The sequence below is a fragment of the Chamaea fasciata genome, unplaced genomic scaffold (assembly GCF_029207755.1).
Source record: "Chamaea fasciata isolate MVZ Bird 193981 ecotype frontalis unplaced genomic scaffold, bChaFas1.0.hap1 SCAF_3, whole genome shotgun sequence".
Classification (NCBI taxonomy): Eukaryota; Metazoa; Chordata; class Aves; order Passeriformes; family Sylviidae; genus Chamaea; species Chamaea fasciata.
In genome coordinates this window covers 109561162-109576808 of record NW_027094088.1, presented here as the reverse complement: position 1 = coordinate 109576808, position 15647 = coordinate 109561162, and the positions used below count along the sequence as shown (strand labels likewise).

General features: G+C 40.0%; 2 protein-coding genes across 4 annotated transcripts; one reads left to right on the top strand and one right to left on the bottom strand.

Annotated features, from left to right (window-relative positions):
• Positions 1 to 723: 723 nt before the first annotated feature.
• Positions 724 to 9266, top strand: LOC136287381 (cytochrome P450 2K6-like). The gene is made up of 9 exons (XM_066180085.1): positions 724 to 1142; positions 2722 to 2884; positions 3999 to 4148; positions 4625 to 4785; positions 5434 to 5607; positions 6200 to 6341; positions 7010 to 7194; positions 7278 to 7419; positions 8817 to 9266. The coding sequence occupies exons 1-9, from the start codon at positions 885 to 887 to the stop codon at positions 9002 to 9004; spliced, it is 1563 nt and encodes a 520-aa protein (XP_066036182.1). The 5' UTR covers positions 724 to 884; the 3' UTR covers positions 9005 to 9266.
• Positions 9267 to 10766: 1500 nt separating this feature from the next.
• Positions 10767 to 15633, bottom strand: CENPQ (centromere protein Q). 3 transcript variants are annotated; one of them, XM_066180082.1, is made up of 9 exons: positions 15527 to 15633; positions 14399 to 14549; positions 14031 to 14088; positions 13782 to 13896; positions 13557 to 13625; positions 12614 to 12743; positions 12286 to 12405; positions 11944 to 12021; positions 10767 to 11367 (listed from the first exon to the last, which is right to left on the bottom strand). In XM_066180082.1, the coding sequence occupies exons 2-9, from the start codon at positions 14519 to 14521 to the stop codon at positions 11239 to 11241; spliced, it is 822 nt and encodes a 273-aa protein (XP_066036179.1). In that variant the 5' UTR covers positions 14522 to 14549; positions 15527 to 15633; the 3' UTR covers positions 10767 to 11238. The 3 variants fall into 3 exon arrangements, with proteins under 3 accessions (XP_066036179.1, XP_066036181.1, XP_066036180.1); XM_066180084.1 differs by having other exon boundaries at positions 14031 to 14085; XM_066180083.1 differs by lacking the exon at positions 15527 to 15633 and adding an exon at positions 15275 to 15325.
• Between the last annotated feature and the right edge of the window lie 14 nt (positions 15634 to 15647).

The window sequence follows — 15647 nt, the reverse complement described above, 5'->3', positions numbered from 1 at the left end:
CTGCGGCAAGTGGCTCTTGGTGGCCCAGCTTGAAAAGGGGATTGGACCAGAGAAATTCTATAGTCCCCCCCAACCTCAATAATTCTGTGATTCTGTGATTTCAAATTCACAGTGAATTCAATGGAATCAAAGTTATGCCACCATAAATAGTTTTCGGAGGAAACAGCAGGCCTGAAAAGCCCTGGGAAGCACAGGAGAAAGCAGATTACACACAATCTGAAAACAGGAAAGGCGTTCCCTCGAAGCCTGCAAACCTTGAGGAAAATAATAGACTCAGGCTAATTGATTTATTAGAGACTTGCAACCGGGTTATGTGTGAAGAACTGAACAGAGATTCTCACATTAAGTGTATAAGTACTGTCTTAACTCTGCAACAAACAGATTCATTTGCTCTCAGCTTGTGAGTCTTGCATTCATACATCACACACTTTAAAAAAAAAATAAATCACTCTGTGCTACACCCCTGGGCAATGGAATTTAGATTTCTCAAGGGTATCAAGGATATCTGTGCTAAAGGCAAAAAAAAATGATTAATCAGTAACCTGGACAGCATGCAGAATTTATGGCTTTTATAGCAAATGTCAGGTTGATGACCTGCAGTTATCCCTGTTCTTGGACTTTCACACTTGCCCAGTGATCCACACTCTCACCCGGTCACACTGGTTAGCAAACATTTATTTGCCCCTGCACCCTTCTGAGGATTCATTAGGAAGCTCATGGAAAGAGAACAGGTCACCAGCTGCAATTAAAACATACCCTTCACTGGAAAAGGGGTTTATGGACTAACACAAGAGCCTCTCAAGTGAAATTGTTTCAGGAGGACAGAGATCCAGAGTCCATATTTTCTCTTTTCTCTTCTGTGGCAAATACTTGGCTGAATAGAGATGGGCTGGAATAGCAGCACTTCCATTGGTTTTGTGTTCATCCTGGCTTTTCTATCCATTTTGAAAACAGCAGGTTTCTGGAACAGCAGCACTTCCCTTCTTTTAGTGTTCATCTTGGCTTTTCTCTCCATTTTGAAAACAGCAGGTTTCTGGAACAACAACCGAAGTCAGAATTTTCCTCCAGGTCCAAGACCATTACCTATAATTGGAAACCTTCTTTTGTTTGACTTGAAGAGACCCTACAGGACTTATCTACAGGTACTCATTTTCTTTTCTATTTGTTCTATCAACCAAGCCCCACAGTCCAAGATGCCAGAGAGTTTCTCCTACTGCACCCAATGTATTGCATTCATGCATGAACCTTTAGCAAGGGACCCAGTGATGGTTATTTGAGCAGAAAATGTTGAAATGCAGCATGGGTTTTTTGCTGTAATATTTTCTCCATGCATCCAGGTTTCAGCCATCAACAACTTTCAAATTAATAGCAAGCGTCCACCTTATTTTTGTGGCAATTTTGAGAAAAAGGCAACTGAATAAGGAATGATTTTGATATGTGGTGTAACCCTCCCTGCCTTCCATTGATTGATGTATCTGAAGCTGTGACTGCAGCACCTTGGCTTCACTGATGAACATTCTCATCACGATGAACGTTATCAACGTTCTCATCTCCCTTTCCTCTTTTCTTCCTCAAAAGCTGAAGATATAACTATATACTCTTAATATAAGGGCCAACCTTTGCCAAAATAATAAATCTTTCCTATTTCTTCTAGTGCTTTCTTTACCTAATTTATTGCAGGGCTTTGCTGACTTTGAGTCAAAAGAATTCTATGAACTTGCTCCTTTCTTAGAGTTTTTTCTGCTTAGACATTAAAATTACATGTCTTCCCTGCTGATGATTTTGAAAGGGGTATTTGCACCAACAAACCTGTATGGATGTTCTACCCACAAATCAAAATATTGCATAGATGCAATATCTGGAATATCACTGTAGCTCTCCAACACAGCCCTATCATGTTGACAAAAGCAAGTTCCACCTGTTTTCAGGCCAACAGAACCAACTGTAATTCAGTAATTCCTTTCTGATGCTGGATATTGGTTCTCTGACTTGAGCATAATTCAGATATGGGTCACTGCTCCTGTTATTTCAGCTGGCTGTACTTGCTTACCACTTGCTGAACATTTTGCATCTTGATGCCAAATAGATGCCCTCTGTTTCTCTCTGCAAACCCACTAGAAAATTAGTGCAGTCAGGAAATACCCCTCCAGCTGTCAGAAGAACCAGGAACACTGAGTTACATTAAAATAAATTTACCTGTACCAGCTAAAAAGGTACCACATTGTCTCTGAGACAGATCTATGGTGCATATAATCATGTAAAAAAAAGGTCTGAATGTATCTAATGTTAAATTCATTTATTTTTAATAAAATAATGGCAGCGAACATTTGAACAGGTTGTTCATGTGTAGTCTGTACACAAAAGAAACACAATGGCATAGAGATAAGTGTGAAAACATGAGTCAAAAGTTGAATTTACAAGGATTTCTGAGAGAAGACAGAACTCTCAGTGCAATCCTTTTCTGACTTGGGGTTTCAGCTGTTGACGCTTCTGCTCAGTTTAGCACAACGGAACTCTTCTCCCAACTGTGCCATTCAGTCATTATCCACCACAATGTCTGGCACATTCCCATCATTTAAATCAAGTGTCTTTCCCTGTAGTCAGGAAAATATCTACCATGTTAGTAACTCAGAGGCAGGGCTGGAAGATAAGCAGCACTGGAAAGGGTGATGAATTTGTCAGCTGTAAAAGTTGTAAATCACTGCTCTCTTCTTCTGACAGCTGTCCAAAAAATATGGTCCAGTCTTCAGTGTTCAGATGGGGCTCAGGAAAGTTGTAGTGATTTCTGGTTATGAGACAGTGAAGGAAGCTCTCGTAAACCAGGCAGATGCATTTGCAGAGAGACCTAATATCCCAATCTTTGATGATTTGACCAAAGGAAATGGTAAGTTGATCTTATTTTTCCTTAACAGCTTGACGTATTTTTTTTTTCCTGTAGACAGATCAGGAGCTGGGACAACACTTTGGATCAGAAATCACAAAAGGCATTGGAAATGGGGAGCAATTTCATTGACTTCAGCATACTTATTCAACTTTGAAACTACTGACAGTGGCAACAAAACAATCATAACTCTAAAAATAACCACCGCAACAAATAATGGATAGTGACACACTTTCAGGATCTAGAACAGGACACCCATGCCAGAGAAGCTATTCTAGCTCTCATGATATGGCTCTGGACTTGTGTTACTTTGGACTTATAATAGAACCACCTTTTCTGAAATTATTATTCTACTGTTCCTTGTCATTTCAGTGGTAAATAGTGCTTTTAGATTCAGAATGTGACAAGAGATAGCATGTAACACATAGAGAAGGGTGGATTTATTTTAAAAAGGGGAATACTGTCTACTGAGCTGAGTTTCAAAATAAGAATTTCACACCCAAACTTCATTCTGATTTAGCATAAGAGTTTCATATTTATATCTCTTCAGCTCTTGGGAGAAATTCAGGAATAATTCTGTGAAAATTTTAGCACCTGCATCTTTTGATGATATTATTGCATAGAATCTTACTTTTCATTTTATTTTTTGTTTGAAAAAAACTCATAGTTGAGGTCATCAGTTAAATAATGTAACAATTCCAGTGAAAAAAACTGATGGTAGAGGTTTTTAAGACATTACTTGATATTTTAAGACATTTGTTGCTATTTAATTTTTTCCTGCAGTCATCAGAGATCTCAGTTCAATTCCACTTGAAAACTATGATGCCTAGCAGTTTGAACTTGAATTTCCAATGTCCACTTTCTTTCAGTGACAAGTGTCTTTGAGGATATATATATTCTTCTTAGGATTTGATTAAATAAACTTAAAATATTTATCTTTTGCTTGTGTAATAAACCTGTTGCTGAGGATTGAAAATACTTAAGGCACAGTTGCGTTTTTCCTCATCTGGATGCAATTTAACGTGTTTTAAAAGTGACTGCTACTAAACAGCTCCTTGCTATGCCTACAAAACTATTTAAAATCCTCTGCCACATTGAAATGTTCTCTCTGTCTCAGGGATTATTTTTGCTCACGGTGAAAACTGGAAGGTGATGCGAAGATTTACCCTCACTGCCTTACGAGACTTTGGGATGGGCAAAAAGGCCATTGAGGACCGGATCGTGGAGGAGTACAGGCACCTGGCAGACACCATCGCCTCACAGGAAGGTGGGTGGGTCATTCATTCTTCAAACCTGCAGAATCACAGAGTCACAGAATGGTTTGGGTTCAAAGGGACCTTAAAGATCATCCATTTCCATCCCCTACCATGGGCAGGGACACTTCCACTAGCCCAGGCTGCTCCAAGCCCTGTCCAACCTGGCCTGGAATAGTACATGAAGTGCGGAAGCCACAGCCTCTCCAGGCAACCTGTGCCAGGGCCTCACTACCTCTAAGGTTTTGTCCAAGTATGCTAAGGCTTTTTGAGCCTTCTCAAGTTCAGACCTTTCTATGAAATGTATGTCAGTTTGATGAATTTGGCTCCTCTGGCATTTTTGTGTCTTGGTATGGTATTCTGACACTGGATAATAATCAATGATAGCAATCAATCATAACAAATAAATAGCAATATTTAATAATAAATTTACATTTAAAAATACCATCTCTTTATTACAATGCAATAAATTCTCTTGTTCCTTGTCTAGGAAATCCCATTGATGCCAGCAAAATAATTAATGCAGCAGTTGCTAATATAATTGTGTCAATATTGTTTGGAAAACGATTTGACTACAAAGACTCCAGATTTGTGAGACTTCTAAATCTGACCAATGAAAACATGAGGCTTGCTGGGAAACCTTTGGTTACGGTAATGATTCACATGTTTATGTTGCTGTTCCACTGGATGCCACTGGAAAATAGCAATACTGGTGATCAGTTTCTTCTAATAAAGAGGAAAATCTGAGACTTTGAGAGATAATAGGTTTACAAAACACTTTCTTGCACAAAAAAACCTTGAGAGGCAGTTTGGGGATCATGAAGTCCACAATCAAGCCCCCAGTCTCTCAAAAACATATTTAAGAGAGAGTCTGAAGAGTGCTAGTGCTTCAGATACTTGCATGCAATGCTGCCAACCTCTGGATTGATTCATGTTTATCTAGGTTTTGAAAAAGAAAAAAGAAAAAGTTAATGGAAGAGCTGGCTAAAATAACAAAAAAGCTGCTGGCCAACATTTCCATCTGCCTGGTGGCAGCTTGAAGCTGTTTGAGCCTGACACCTACACTGCTCTGAAAAATAGTAATTTGGGGCAAGATTTTTATATGTATTCACTGGTCCTTGATGAATTTTCTACCACAAATTCATCCAGTCATTTTTTCTGTGTTCCAAAAAACAAAATATTAATCTTAAGTTTTTGACTTTGTATCTGCAAAGAAGGCCAAATGTTGCTAATTTGTTCTGTAGTGTTTACAGAGCTCTGGCTGATAAACTTTCTCTAACTAAACTTCCACTCTCGTAGGTGTACAATATCTTCCCATACCTTGGATTCCTCCTAAGGGCTAACAAGCCTATCCTCCAAAACAGAAACGAATTCCATGATTTTCTACGAAGTATTTTGGTAGAAAACCTCAAAAACTTGGACAAAAATGACCAAAGAAGTTTTATCGATGCTTTCCTGGTTAAACAGCAGGAGGTAACTGAGTATTTTCTTGCTGATTCCATCTTCTATGGTTCTATGAAGACATTTGCAACTTTCTTTCAGTCCTTACAATTACAGTTGAATTTCTATAGGGAAACTGTCTTTGAGAAAATACATATGACAAAATGGTAGAGTTGAACAGACACTTCAAGCTGTTGAAGTTCCAACTTCTTTTAATAAGCAAACATTTATTCTTATTTATTTTCTTCAGACTGAATAAATATATTTACCAATACTGCATCTTTTATCTGCTCTCTCTGTTGTCCCAGCTCTTCTGGTTCTTTTGAAAACATAACTCATTACAGAATGGAATCACTACCTGAGCTTTACTGGGACTTATTTGGGGTCTCTGATATGTCTGGGTTACCTTCCCCACAGGGAAAGGAACTCTCTTTGCAGATAGTCCCAATAAATACAGAGATATGTCAGCACCCTCCTCCAAGCACAAGACCAAAGCTCTTCCTTGTCTTTCACACCTTTTAAAAATATAGGATTTATATCTTAGCAAACGTTTTTCTACATATATTGCATTTTCACATGGAAAGCTTTGAGAATTCATCCTTTTATCTCAACCACTTTTTTTCAGGAGAAATCCACTATCAATGGGTATTTCCATAATGACAATTTGCTAAGCTTGGTGAGCAATTTGTTTACTGCTGGTGTTGAGACAATTTCCACCACACTAAACTGGGGCTTTCTGCTGATGCTAAAGTACCCTGAAATCCAGAGTAAGTGATTTAATGGCAGATACTGTTACACTCAGGGTATTAGGGACCAAACAGGAACCTGGAGGATCAACACATCTGTTAACAGCTGAGATTTCCAGCCAGTTATTGTCTCTGTGCCCTGTGGTTTAGACCCAGTGAGGGTCACACTGGTCAGCCAGCAGCAGAATGCAGAGTTCATACAGGCCAGGCCCTTTGCTTAGGGAAATCTCATTAATTAATAAGTAAAGAGCTGTCCTGTGTTGGTCAATGATTTTGTTCCAGGTTTCCCTCAGAAACTGCCAATAAACCAAAGGCCTGTGCAGATGTTAAATGAACTGTACTGAGGCTTTAGGGACCTGAGAAGATTAATGGAATTGCCCTTGTCTGGCATCTCCATTCCAGCTGATGGCACAGCGTTGTTTGGAGTCAAATGGGGGTTTTGAGACAACCCTTGGGCAGAACATGGATCTTTAGGCAGAAGAGATGGCAGAGAAAAGTCTTTAGGTTACCTGTTGGTAAAGAATCAATCAAACATTGTAGTCCTGTTCACCTCTCATTATTTCTGAGGGGAAAAAAATTTTTGGAGAATTTATGGTTTGTACTCTGGATCTATTATACTTTACACTAGTAAAGCACACTGACTCAGGGGTGAATGAGTCTTTGTATCTTAGAGCTGATTCTTTCTTCAGAAAAGGTCCAAGAAGAGATAGAGAATGTGATAGGGTCCAACCCCCCGCGGATCGAGCACCGAGCTCAGATGCCATACACGGATGCTGTCATCCATGAAATTCAGAGGTTCTCCAACATCCTGCCACTGGATTTGCCTCATGAGACTGCTGCAGATGTCACCCTCAAAGGCTACTTCATTCCCAAGGTGAGCTGCCTAAACGATTGCTTCTTTTAAACGTCTTCTTTCTGAATTTGTCCAGGAATTTATTCCTCTGTCCTATTTTGCAGGGAACCTTCATTGTCCCCTTACTGACGTCAGTCCTGAAAGACCAGTCGCAGTGGGAGAAACCAGACATGTTCTACCCTGAGCACTTCCTCGATGCCAATGGGAAATTTGTGAAGAAGGATGCTTTCATGCCTTTTTCAGCAGGTGCTTTCTCTTTCACATTTACACAGAACACACAGCAAAATTGCTTCTGTGCATTTCCTGCTTCATTTTCCCAAGTCCTTTCTAAAAAGTCACAAAAAATGTCGGCTGGGTCAAGATTTCATATAGTGGGGCAACTGGAATTTGCCAAAGAAACTCCTAAATTTTGGGTAAAATCAAAGGACAGAAGGGGCTTGCCCAGAGTGGGGCATTCACCTGAATTTACACACCTGCACCATTTGCCAAATCATGGGAGATTCCAACCCTGCTGCTTCTCTGGCATTTCTCCTGCTTTGCAGGCTCTGTAATTGATCTTTTTAAGTTCCCATACATCAATCTCTGGCTAATTTATTTATCATATCCACAACACTCTCCATTTTTTTATCAACCCTATTTGTATCTTTTCAACCCTGTATGACCTTTTAAGTTTTTCTTGATGTATTTGCCATCCAGTACACTGGGGTTTTTTTGGTGGTGGTGGTGGGTTTTTTTGAGGGTTTTTTTTGTTATTTGGCTTTTTTTGGTTTTTTGGTTGTGTTTTTTGGGGGTTTTTTTGGTAGAAGAATTTATGACACTTCCAATTCCCAGGTCTTTTTTTGCAGACTTAAGTTTAGATGTCCCAGCTGAAAGCACATCCAGGGAGTGTCAGGTCTGGGCATTCCCTGGAGGGCTAATTTCACATCACAGCTAGGCAATAGCTCTCTATTTTCCACTTTCTGTCACAAAGGGGTGTTAAACCCAAATTTTAGTTCAGGCTTTTGTTAGTTCTGGCCTGGAATCATCATGCTATGAATAACGCATTTAACTAGCTACTGGATTTGACAGAACTTATATTTACAGCACTTTTGAATATCCATAGAATATCTCCTTCACCTTGCTTCTCAGTCCCATTCTGGCCAGCATTTGTAAATCTTGAAGGAATTTGCTGACAAATTTTAGTACAAAAAATTGCCTATGAGTTGACTAATAGACCTAAAATCTAGACTAAACTAGTTGGTTTGGGATCCAAAAATTGGGCCAAGTAGAGGAAAAATGTGAAAATTAAGTAAAAATTCAGATTATTTTGAAAACTGGAGTTAAGGAATTCAGACTACAGTTCCATACATTTCTCCAAATGCAAGCATTTAGACAAACGAAAATAAAAAAACCCATCACCACCAGCTGGCTTTGGTATGATACCTCTGAAGATCAAAATTCCTCTCTCTCTGATAACTTGTACCCAACAGACTTTTGAAATCTATTGTATTCTTTATTCATACCTAGGATATAACATTCAAATGCTCTGGATTCCCACTGACCTTTTTCAGAGCAAGAGCTGATAAAAGAGGCTTTTTTTTCCTCCAATACTGAAGAAGCAGCTCTCACTGATTTTCTTTTGGTCCTTTTGCATTTTGTTCCAGGGAAGAGGATCTGTGCTGGGGAGACTCTTGCTAAAATGGAGCTCTTCCTCTTCTTCACCAGTCTCCTGCAGAGGTTCAACTTCCACCCTCCACCTGGAGTTTCCAACTCAGACCTGGACCTCAGCCCTGCCATTTCATTTAATATCATCCCCAAACCCTATAAAATGTGTGCTGTAGCACGTTCCTAAGAACTCTAATCAGCATCCAGTGTGTTTCTAAAATGTTTAAATCATTTTTCCATGACATCTGTCTTCTTAATTGTTTGACCAAAACAATCCATATTTCAGTTAAGGCTTCTAGAACTTCTAAAACAAAGTGGTGTTCTTTTGTTTTTTCTTTATTGGGAGAGGGCAGAAATGGACCAGAAGTGTGAAGTAACTGATGGCTCATGGATTAATCTCTTAGATCACCTAATCTGGGCTAAATAATAAAGACCTTCAGCTTTCTTTAGTCTTGCTGCCATTTTCACTGAGTGTACATTGAAAGCATATCCCGAAAACACTCCCAAGTCCAGGTTCTTCCCAAAAGACGTGAACTACAAAGCTGTGCTTAGGTTGCACAAGGAGATAAATGTGGGATGTTCAGAGTTTCAGGTTGTCAGACCAGAAGGGCTGTTTGACCTTGGCATTCAGTTGGGTTTGAAGCTGGGCTGGATATCCTGATATTCCCCAGTGCCTCAGTGCAGCTTCTTCCCTTGGCTCTTCTCCCTGCTCCTTCCATTTCCACATGCAAAGAAATCACAGTTCTGTACTTGCTGTAGATCATTTCTGAGGAAAAACCTTAAGCCAAGTTGACCTGAATCCAGAGGTTCATTCAGATTTTCCTCGAGTATTCCTTAAACAGATAAACTCAGTAAATAAAGCACACACACGGGAAAATGTCTTACCTACTTAAAGCCAAGGTTTGTGAAATTGAAGTTTCAGGTGCTCTCAGGTCAAATCACACAGCTGTGGTAACAGCTCCACACACATGGATCAACAGTGAACCTTCTGAAGGAGGCCTCGAATCACATCAAAACCAACAATCTGATCATTCTGAAACTCTATCTTGGAGTATCAAGTCGAGCTAAGACCACCTAATAACTGTCTGGATTTATGTTCCCTGATTTAAGTTGCCCTGTTTATGTGTGCATGATAACCCCAGAGTAATAACACCCACAGCCAGCCTATCATAAATCACCCAGTGTCAGGGAAAAAAAATTAAACTGAAGTACTTATGGCTTGCCTCTGTAACTATCCAGAGCTGTAATGCAGAAGCTCATTCTTCAGTTACTATTTCAACTTCTTTGTGTGGAAGCTGAATCTGACTCCTACTCATTGCCCTTCTCCAAAATTTCTTTCCAAACCAAAAAAAATTTTAAAAAGGAAAAGCTCTCTATCTGGTTCAGGAAGTTCAAGATCCACACAGTAAATCACCCTTAATGAAAGCAAAGGACTATATCTTTACTTAACCTATCCCTGGCATGCAGGAAAATCTTTAATCCATACTCTGGATTAAATTATTTGGGGGAAATGGTTATATCAGTAAATGCTCCTCTAGCCAAGTGATCACAAATTTGAGATATATTTCTAAATAATTATATTTCTTTTCCTGTGATTCGGTATAAAGCAAGTACTTAGTCTGGTTTTTCTGATCCTACGTGGTTTAGGTAATCCTGTGAGTAGAGAGCTGGACTCAGAGATCCTTAGAGGTTCAGTCCAACTTGAGATATTGCAAGATTCTAATTCCGGAGAGGCTTTCAAGCCCTCATAAAAGAGAGATAATTAAATTTTGTCTCATTAAGAGTAGCAGCAGCTTGTAAATAGAAGAACAAGAGTTTATGAGGCAAGTCAGCATAAAGAGCATTGCTATCTTCCAGCAGGGAATTTAACCTGAGAAAGTCCTTTGTGTTCTTTGATGTTGGTTTTTGTATTAAGTAATGAAAACGTAAAAACAATTTTGTACATTTGATAGAAATTATTTAATCTTCTTCAATTGAGGGCTTTTTATTACAAAACAGTAAGGTAGTTGAACAGGGGATTTACAACTGAGTATTAGATAAGTTTATTTTTACTACCTGTTTCAGGTTTAAACTCCCAAGTACAAACTACTTTGGTAAAAGACACTGCTTTCAGTGATTTACAGATATAGAAGTGCAAATACAATGGAACAGTTCCCTTACTCTGCAAAAACACCCAAATAACTCAGGATCTATTTCCCTCCCTTCTCCTAAGACAAGATATGTCTTCATTAGAAGTCATCACAGGTCAAAAAAACCTCGACAGATGACTTAAATCACTTGAGTCCCCAAATGTATCTACAGATTTATATACCAATGTTAATAGAAAACGTCTTAACAGAAATGCTGCAGTCACAACAGGAAGGCCATTAGGAAGAAAGCAGTTTCCAAGCTCAGCATGGAGACTCTACACATTTTGGCTTCTCAAAGCAAATCTACCTTCTCATAGGTCTTTTCAATGAGGCTTAACAAGTTCTTCAAGTCAGCTGACTGCTGAATAGCATTCATATCCTTTAAAAGTCCCTTCTGATTCTTTACCTTCAAAATTTCCTCCTAAAGAAGGAAAGAATGATAGACAACAAATAAAAAAAAAGCTTTTGTCAAGTGTAACAGGAATTTCACTTTCATGCAGACCAGCTACAGCTAAAACAAAAAAGATTCAAAGTCAAAGATTGAGTCTTCCCTCCAGCAATTATAAATATATTTCAGAAATTATAAGTTCCCTAGGGCCATAGGGCTTTCTAGGAGAAGACATGTGATGTTTTAAATCATAAGATCACAGAATGGTTTGGGTTGGAAGGGACCTTAAAGACCAGCTTGTTCCAACCCCCTGCCGTGGGCAGGGACACCTCCCACAAGGTTCCACTACCCCAGGTGCTCAAAGCCCCATCCAACCTGGCCTTGAACACTTCCAGTGATGAGGAGTCTTTTAGGATTCTGTCCTGGATTTTAAACATAAGCATATAGTTCTCTAGAAAAAAAAAATTACAAAGGAAAATGAAAACCTATTCAAATTTTCTGAATTTTCAAAATTGCTCCCTCTGGCAGAAGGGATAAAAGCACATTCTGTTGCCTTCCTCCTCATAACTAAAGTGTCTTTGAAAAGATAAATATATATTCCACACTCACCTGCAAAATCGGTGCCTCCAAACTGCGCTTGGGGAGTTCTGGGAGGTGCAGTGTTCCACTGTCACTTTCCTGGAATACCTAGCAAAGAAAAAGAGAATGAAAAAACAATCCAAACCCCCAAATATCAGGCACACAAGTAGGAAAGTAATCTGTCATTATCTAGTTTCTGAAACCAAACTTCTTAATTCTGCAACTGAAGTTGGAAAGATTACAAAGATCCATTCCCAAAGGCAAATGCCTTCCTTAAACGACACTGCCTGAGAAACAGTTTCTTTGAGAAAGCTCTGGAAGTCAGCCCATTCCTCTTGGTCACAGGAGTACACAAGAATTCATGAGAAATACCTTCTTGGCATCTTTTTCATCTTCCTCTAACTGGTTCTTCAGCACCTGGATTTTGTACTGCAGTTGCTGTATATTTTCCTCAACGCGCTCTGCTGATCGCTCCGCTTCCGTTATTTCCTCCTAAAACAAAACAGACAGAAAAGAAAATTTACTTTAGAGATGGTCAGTCTTTCCCACAGAACAGACTGAGTCACTGAAAAAATAAAAAGAGACAGAGCTCTGCAGCAAAGATGAGTGACAATGATGAACACTGGACACACCTCAACCACAGCACAGGCACGGTCAGCAGTGTGGCCAGGTCATTTCTTCCCTTTCTTGCTTTCCATACCTGCAGTTGTACCAAAGACTCCTCGTTCGTCTCCAGCATTTGTTTCTCTGCCATTTGAAGGCTCAGGATATTCTTCAGGTTGCCCAGCTTCCCTGGAGGCACCTTTAAAGACCTGAAACTTCTCAGCACCCTTTAATTACAAAAAAAGGAAAGCACGGTTTGTTTGGAGTTCTTGGCAAAGCAAAAAGAAAATTCTAGGGGAAAATTAACCTCAAGTTTAGTTTTAAATTTAATTGCTGCTAGTGAAGTAAAAGGTTGCAGACAGAAAGAAAAACTGCCTTGAATTGCTTTCCAAAATCATGTAGAGTAGGTGTCCAAGGAAGGAACCAGGAACAAGAAAACCCCAAATTCACGTTTGCTATTGCACTGACTTTCTCTGGTTTATGTTCCTTTGGCCTCTACATTCCCTGACTCTAAATTGACATTAATTAATGTTATCCCAGGTCTGACACTTCTGCTTTTCAAATTAAGTTCTAAGAGGATGATTTTTAACTGCTTCCAAATGAAGATCTGTGGCCCTGATTCTTTAGCCTTCTGATGATGTTTACATAGTTCTAGTGGAGTCTCTCACTAATGTAACATAAACAAGTAGATTGTTGTCATACCAGTCTTTGATGGACTGGTGAACTGACCACTGGGGTCAGAAAGATGTTCCTCTCATCTACCAATCCTTGATCAAACTCCAAATCCTATTTAAATCCCAAATGATAATAAACTCTCTCTTTCTCTGCTCACCTCTGAACCTGAGTGAGTGTGGTTCTTTTGTGTCCCTACCGGTGACAAAGATCATTTTAGTAAAAGCTGGAAATGCCTTTATGAAACACGATATATAGCTTTAAATCAGAAAGAGGGTGTTTTAGCTCACCCTCAAAGTATGGTACAAAACAACTGAGTAGAAGAAATCTCTTCTCTCCCTCTTTTTTTTTAATTTATAATTTCATACCTTTCTTTCAGTACATTGAGGTGCTTCTGAACATCCTCTTTTTTCTCCCTTGCTTGGGACAAAACAGATCTGGAAAGAAAATAAAGGCAGAATTTCCATCACAAAGTCTGCAAGCACAGAGAACACAACAAAAACCACATTTGACTTCCAGTTCAAGTAATACTATGACTTTTATTTTCTTCCTTGTGGAAACAAAGAAGAACAACCAGGATATTTGGCACTTACAGCACTACAGAATCCACTATATTTTCCAGGAGCAGCCTACTATTCTCTGAGAGAGGCTGCCAAGATCCTATTGTAGCACTGGACAACTTCACCCTTTTTGAAGAACCATTTTCTCCTGTTATCACAAAGGAATAAAGGAAAAGATATGACTTGTCAAATCTGGACAGACAGCTTTGTAACTCAGCTCAGTCAGAACAGAGTCAAAGGTGTAAAACAGCTCAGACTTAACAGGAAAGAATAGGACCCTACCTGCAGGGGAATGGTCCTTCAGTTCCTCAGCTTCCCTTTTGACTGTCTGAGGGACCTGCTAAATGGAAAAATTTACAGCAAATGTGGCAATTTTGAGACATCCTCTACTGTGCAATCATTCATCCACTCCTATGAACTCACTATGCCAGTGTATGACAAGACTTTGACACTGACTGCAAAAATAAAAAGCTTTATTGAAGACTGCTCAAAAGGGCTCTTCACACTGGGGATTTCCTCAAGAGGACTATTGTTAGTTAATTAATTATTCTCTATAAATTCCAATTTTAAAAATGGGAAAAATACCTCTCTCCCCTTCCCCCCACCCCCCAGTTACTTTCCTACTTTGTTTGATCCAGAATAATGAATACCTGTCTTTTTTGACCTTGTTTCCTTCCTTGCTCATCTGCTCCTTTTTTTTTGCTGGAAGGCCCTTGTTGATTTTGAGATTTAGAAGGTTTTTTTTCTGATCTCCCACCAGTTGGTTTCTCCATTTTATTGGAAGTGGTGGGGGTTTGTTATCTGTAAACCAACGGGAACAGGAAGAAACAAAGACAAAATTAAAATCCAGTAATTATAACCCATACAGCACAAACCATACTTTAAAAAACAAAATGATGGAAATTGGGCTCAACCCAATAAGCTCCAAATGAGCCTAAATGAAATGAAATGTTTGAATATTTGCTAACCTAGAGCCTAAATCCAGTAAATTTACTTAAATGTAGGACCACTAAAAAAACATCCCTGTTTGGAAGCTGTCTCTGCCCATGGCAGGGGGTTGGAAAGAGATGATCTTTAAGATCTCTTCCAACCTAAACCATTCTGTGATTCTATAATTTATCTTTCTAATTTTCAGTGCAGTCATCCAATTACCAGAACTTTTTACCTTAGCACCTAAGCACAGCGGTCCTTGATGCAGTTTAAACCTACAGGTTCTTTTCTTACTTACTACAGAGACAGAGGGAAAAGCAGCCACACAGAAGGGAGTAAGCCACAAACTTCATCCCCCTTCTCATCCCTAAAGCACCACGACTCAGACTCGTTCAGCTTTTCCCTCACCACCTCGGGCCACTTTCTCCCTCACTCAGGTCCTGTCACTTCTCACCAAGTGAGTGTCGAAATTGACACCAGGCAAATAAGCGCCGGCCGGGTAAGTGAGGCCTATAACAGGTAAATAAACACTACACTAGGTAAATAAGCACTAAACCAGGTAAACAAGCCCTAGCTCTCCCCTCCTCCATAACTACCGATGTTGTGGGACAGCTTTCACGGCGGACTGCAAATAAGGCATGAACTACAACGCCCGGCAAGTATCGCTCCCCGCCGCCGCCTAGGACACTCACCCTCCATCGCAGTGCATGCTGGGAGTTGTAGTCCTCCCCACCCATACCCGCTCAAACCCCCAAATGCCCGCTCCCCGAAACTGCCCGATACCATTGCGGATGACACCGCTACAAAACCCTTCCTATCCTCCCGGCTCATCTCGCCCCAAGCCTCACCTTCCCGGCGCTGCCTCCCCCTGCACAGCGCTGCCGCCGGTCCCGCCTCAGCCCGCCAGCACGTTACAAAACAAACCCGCGCTGCCCGCGGCGCAGGCGCACTGCCTCTCCCGCCCGCCGC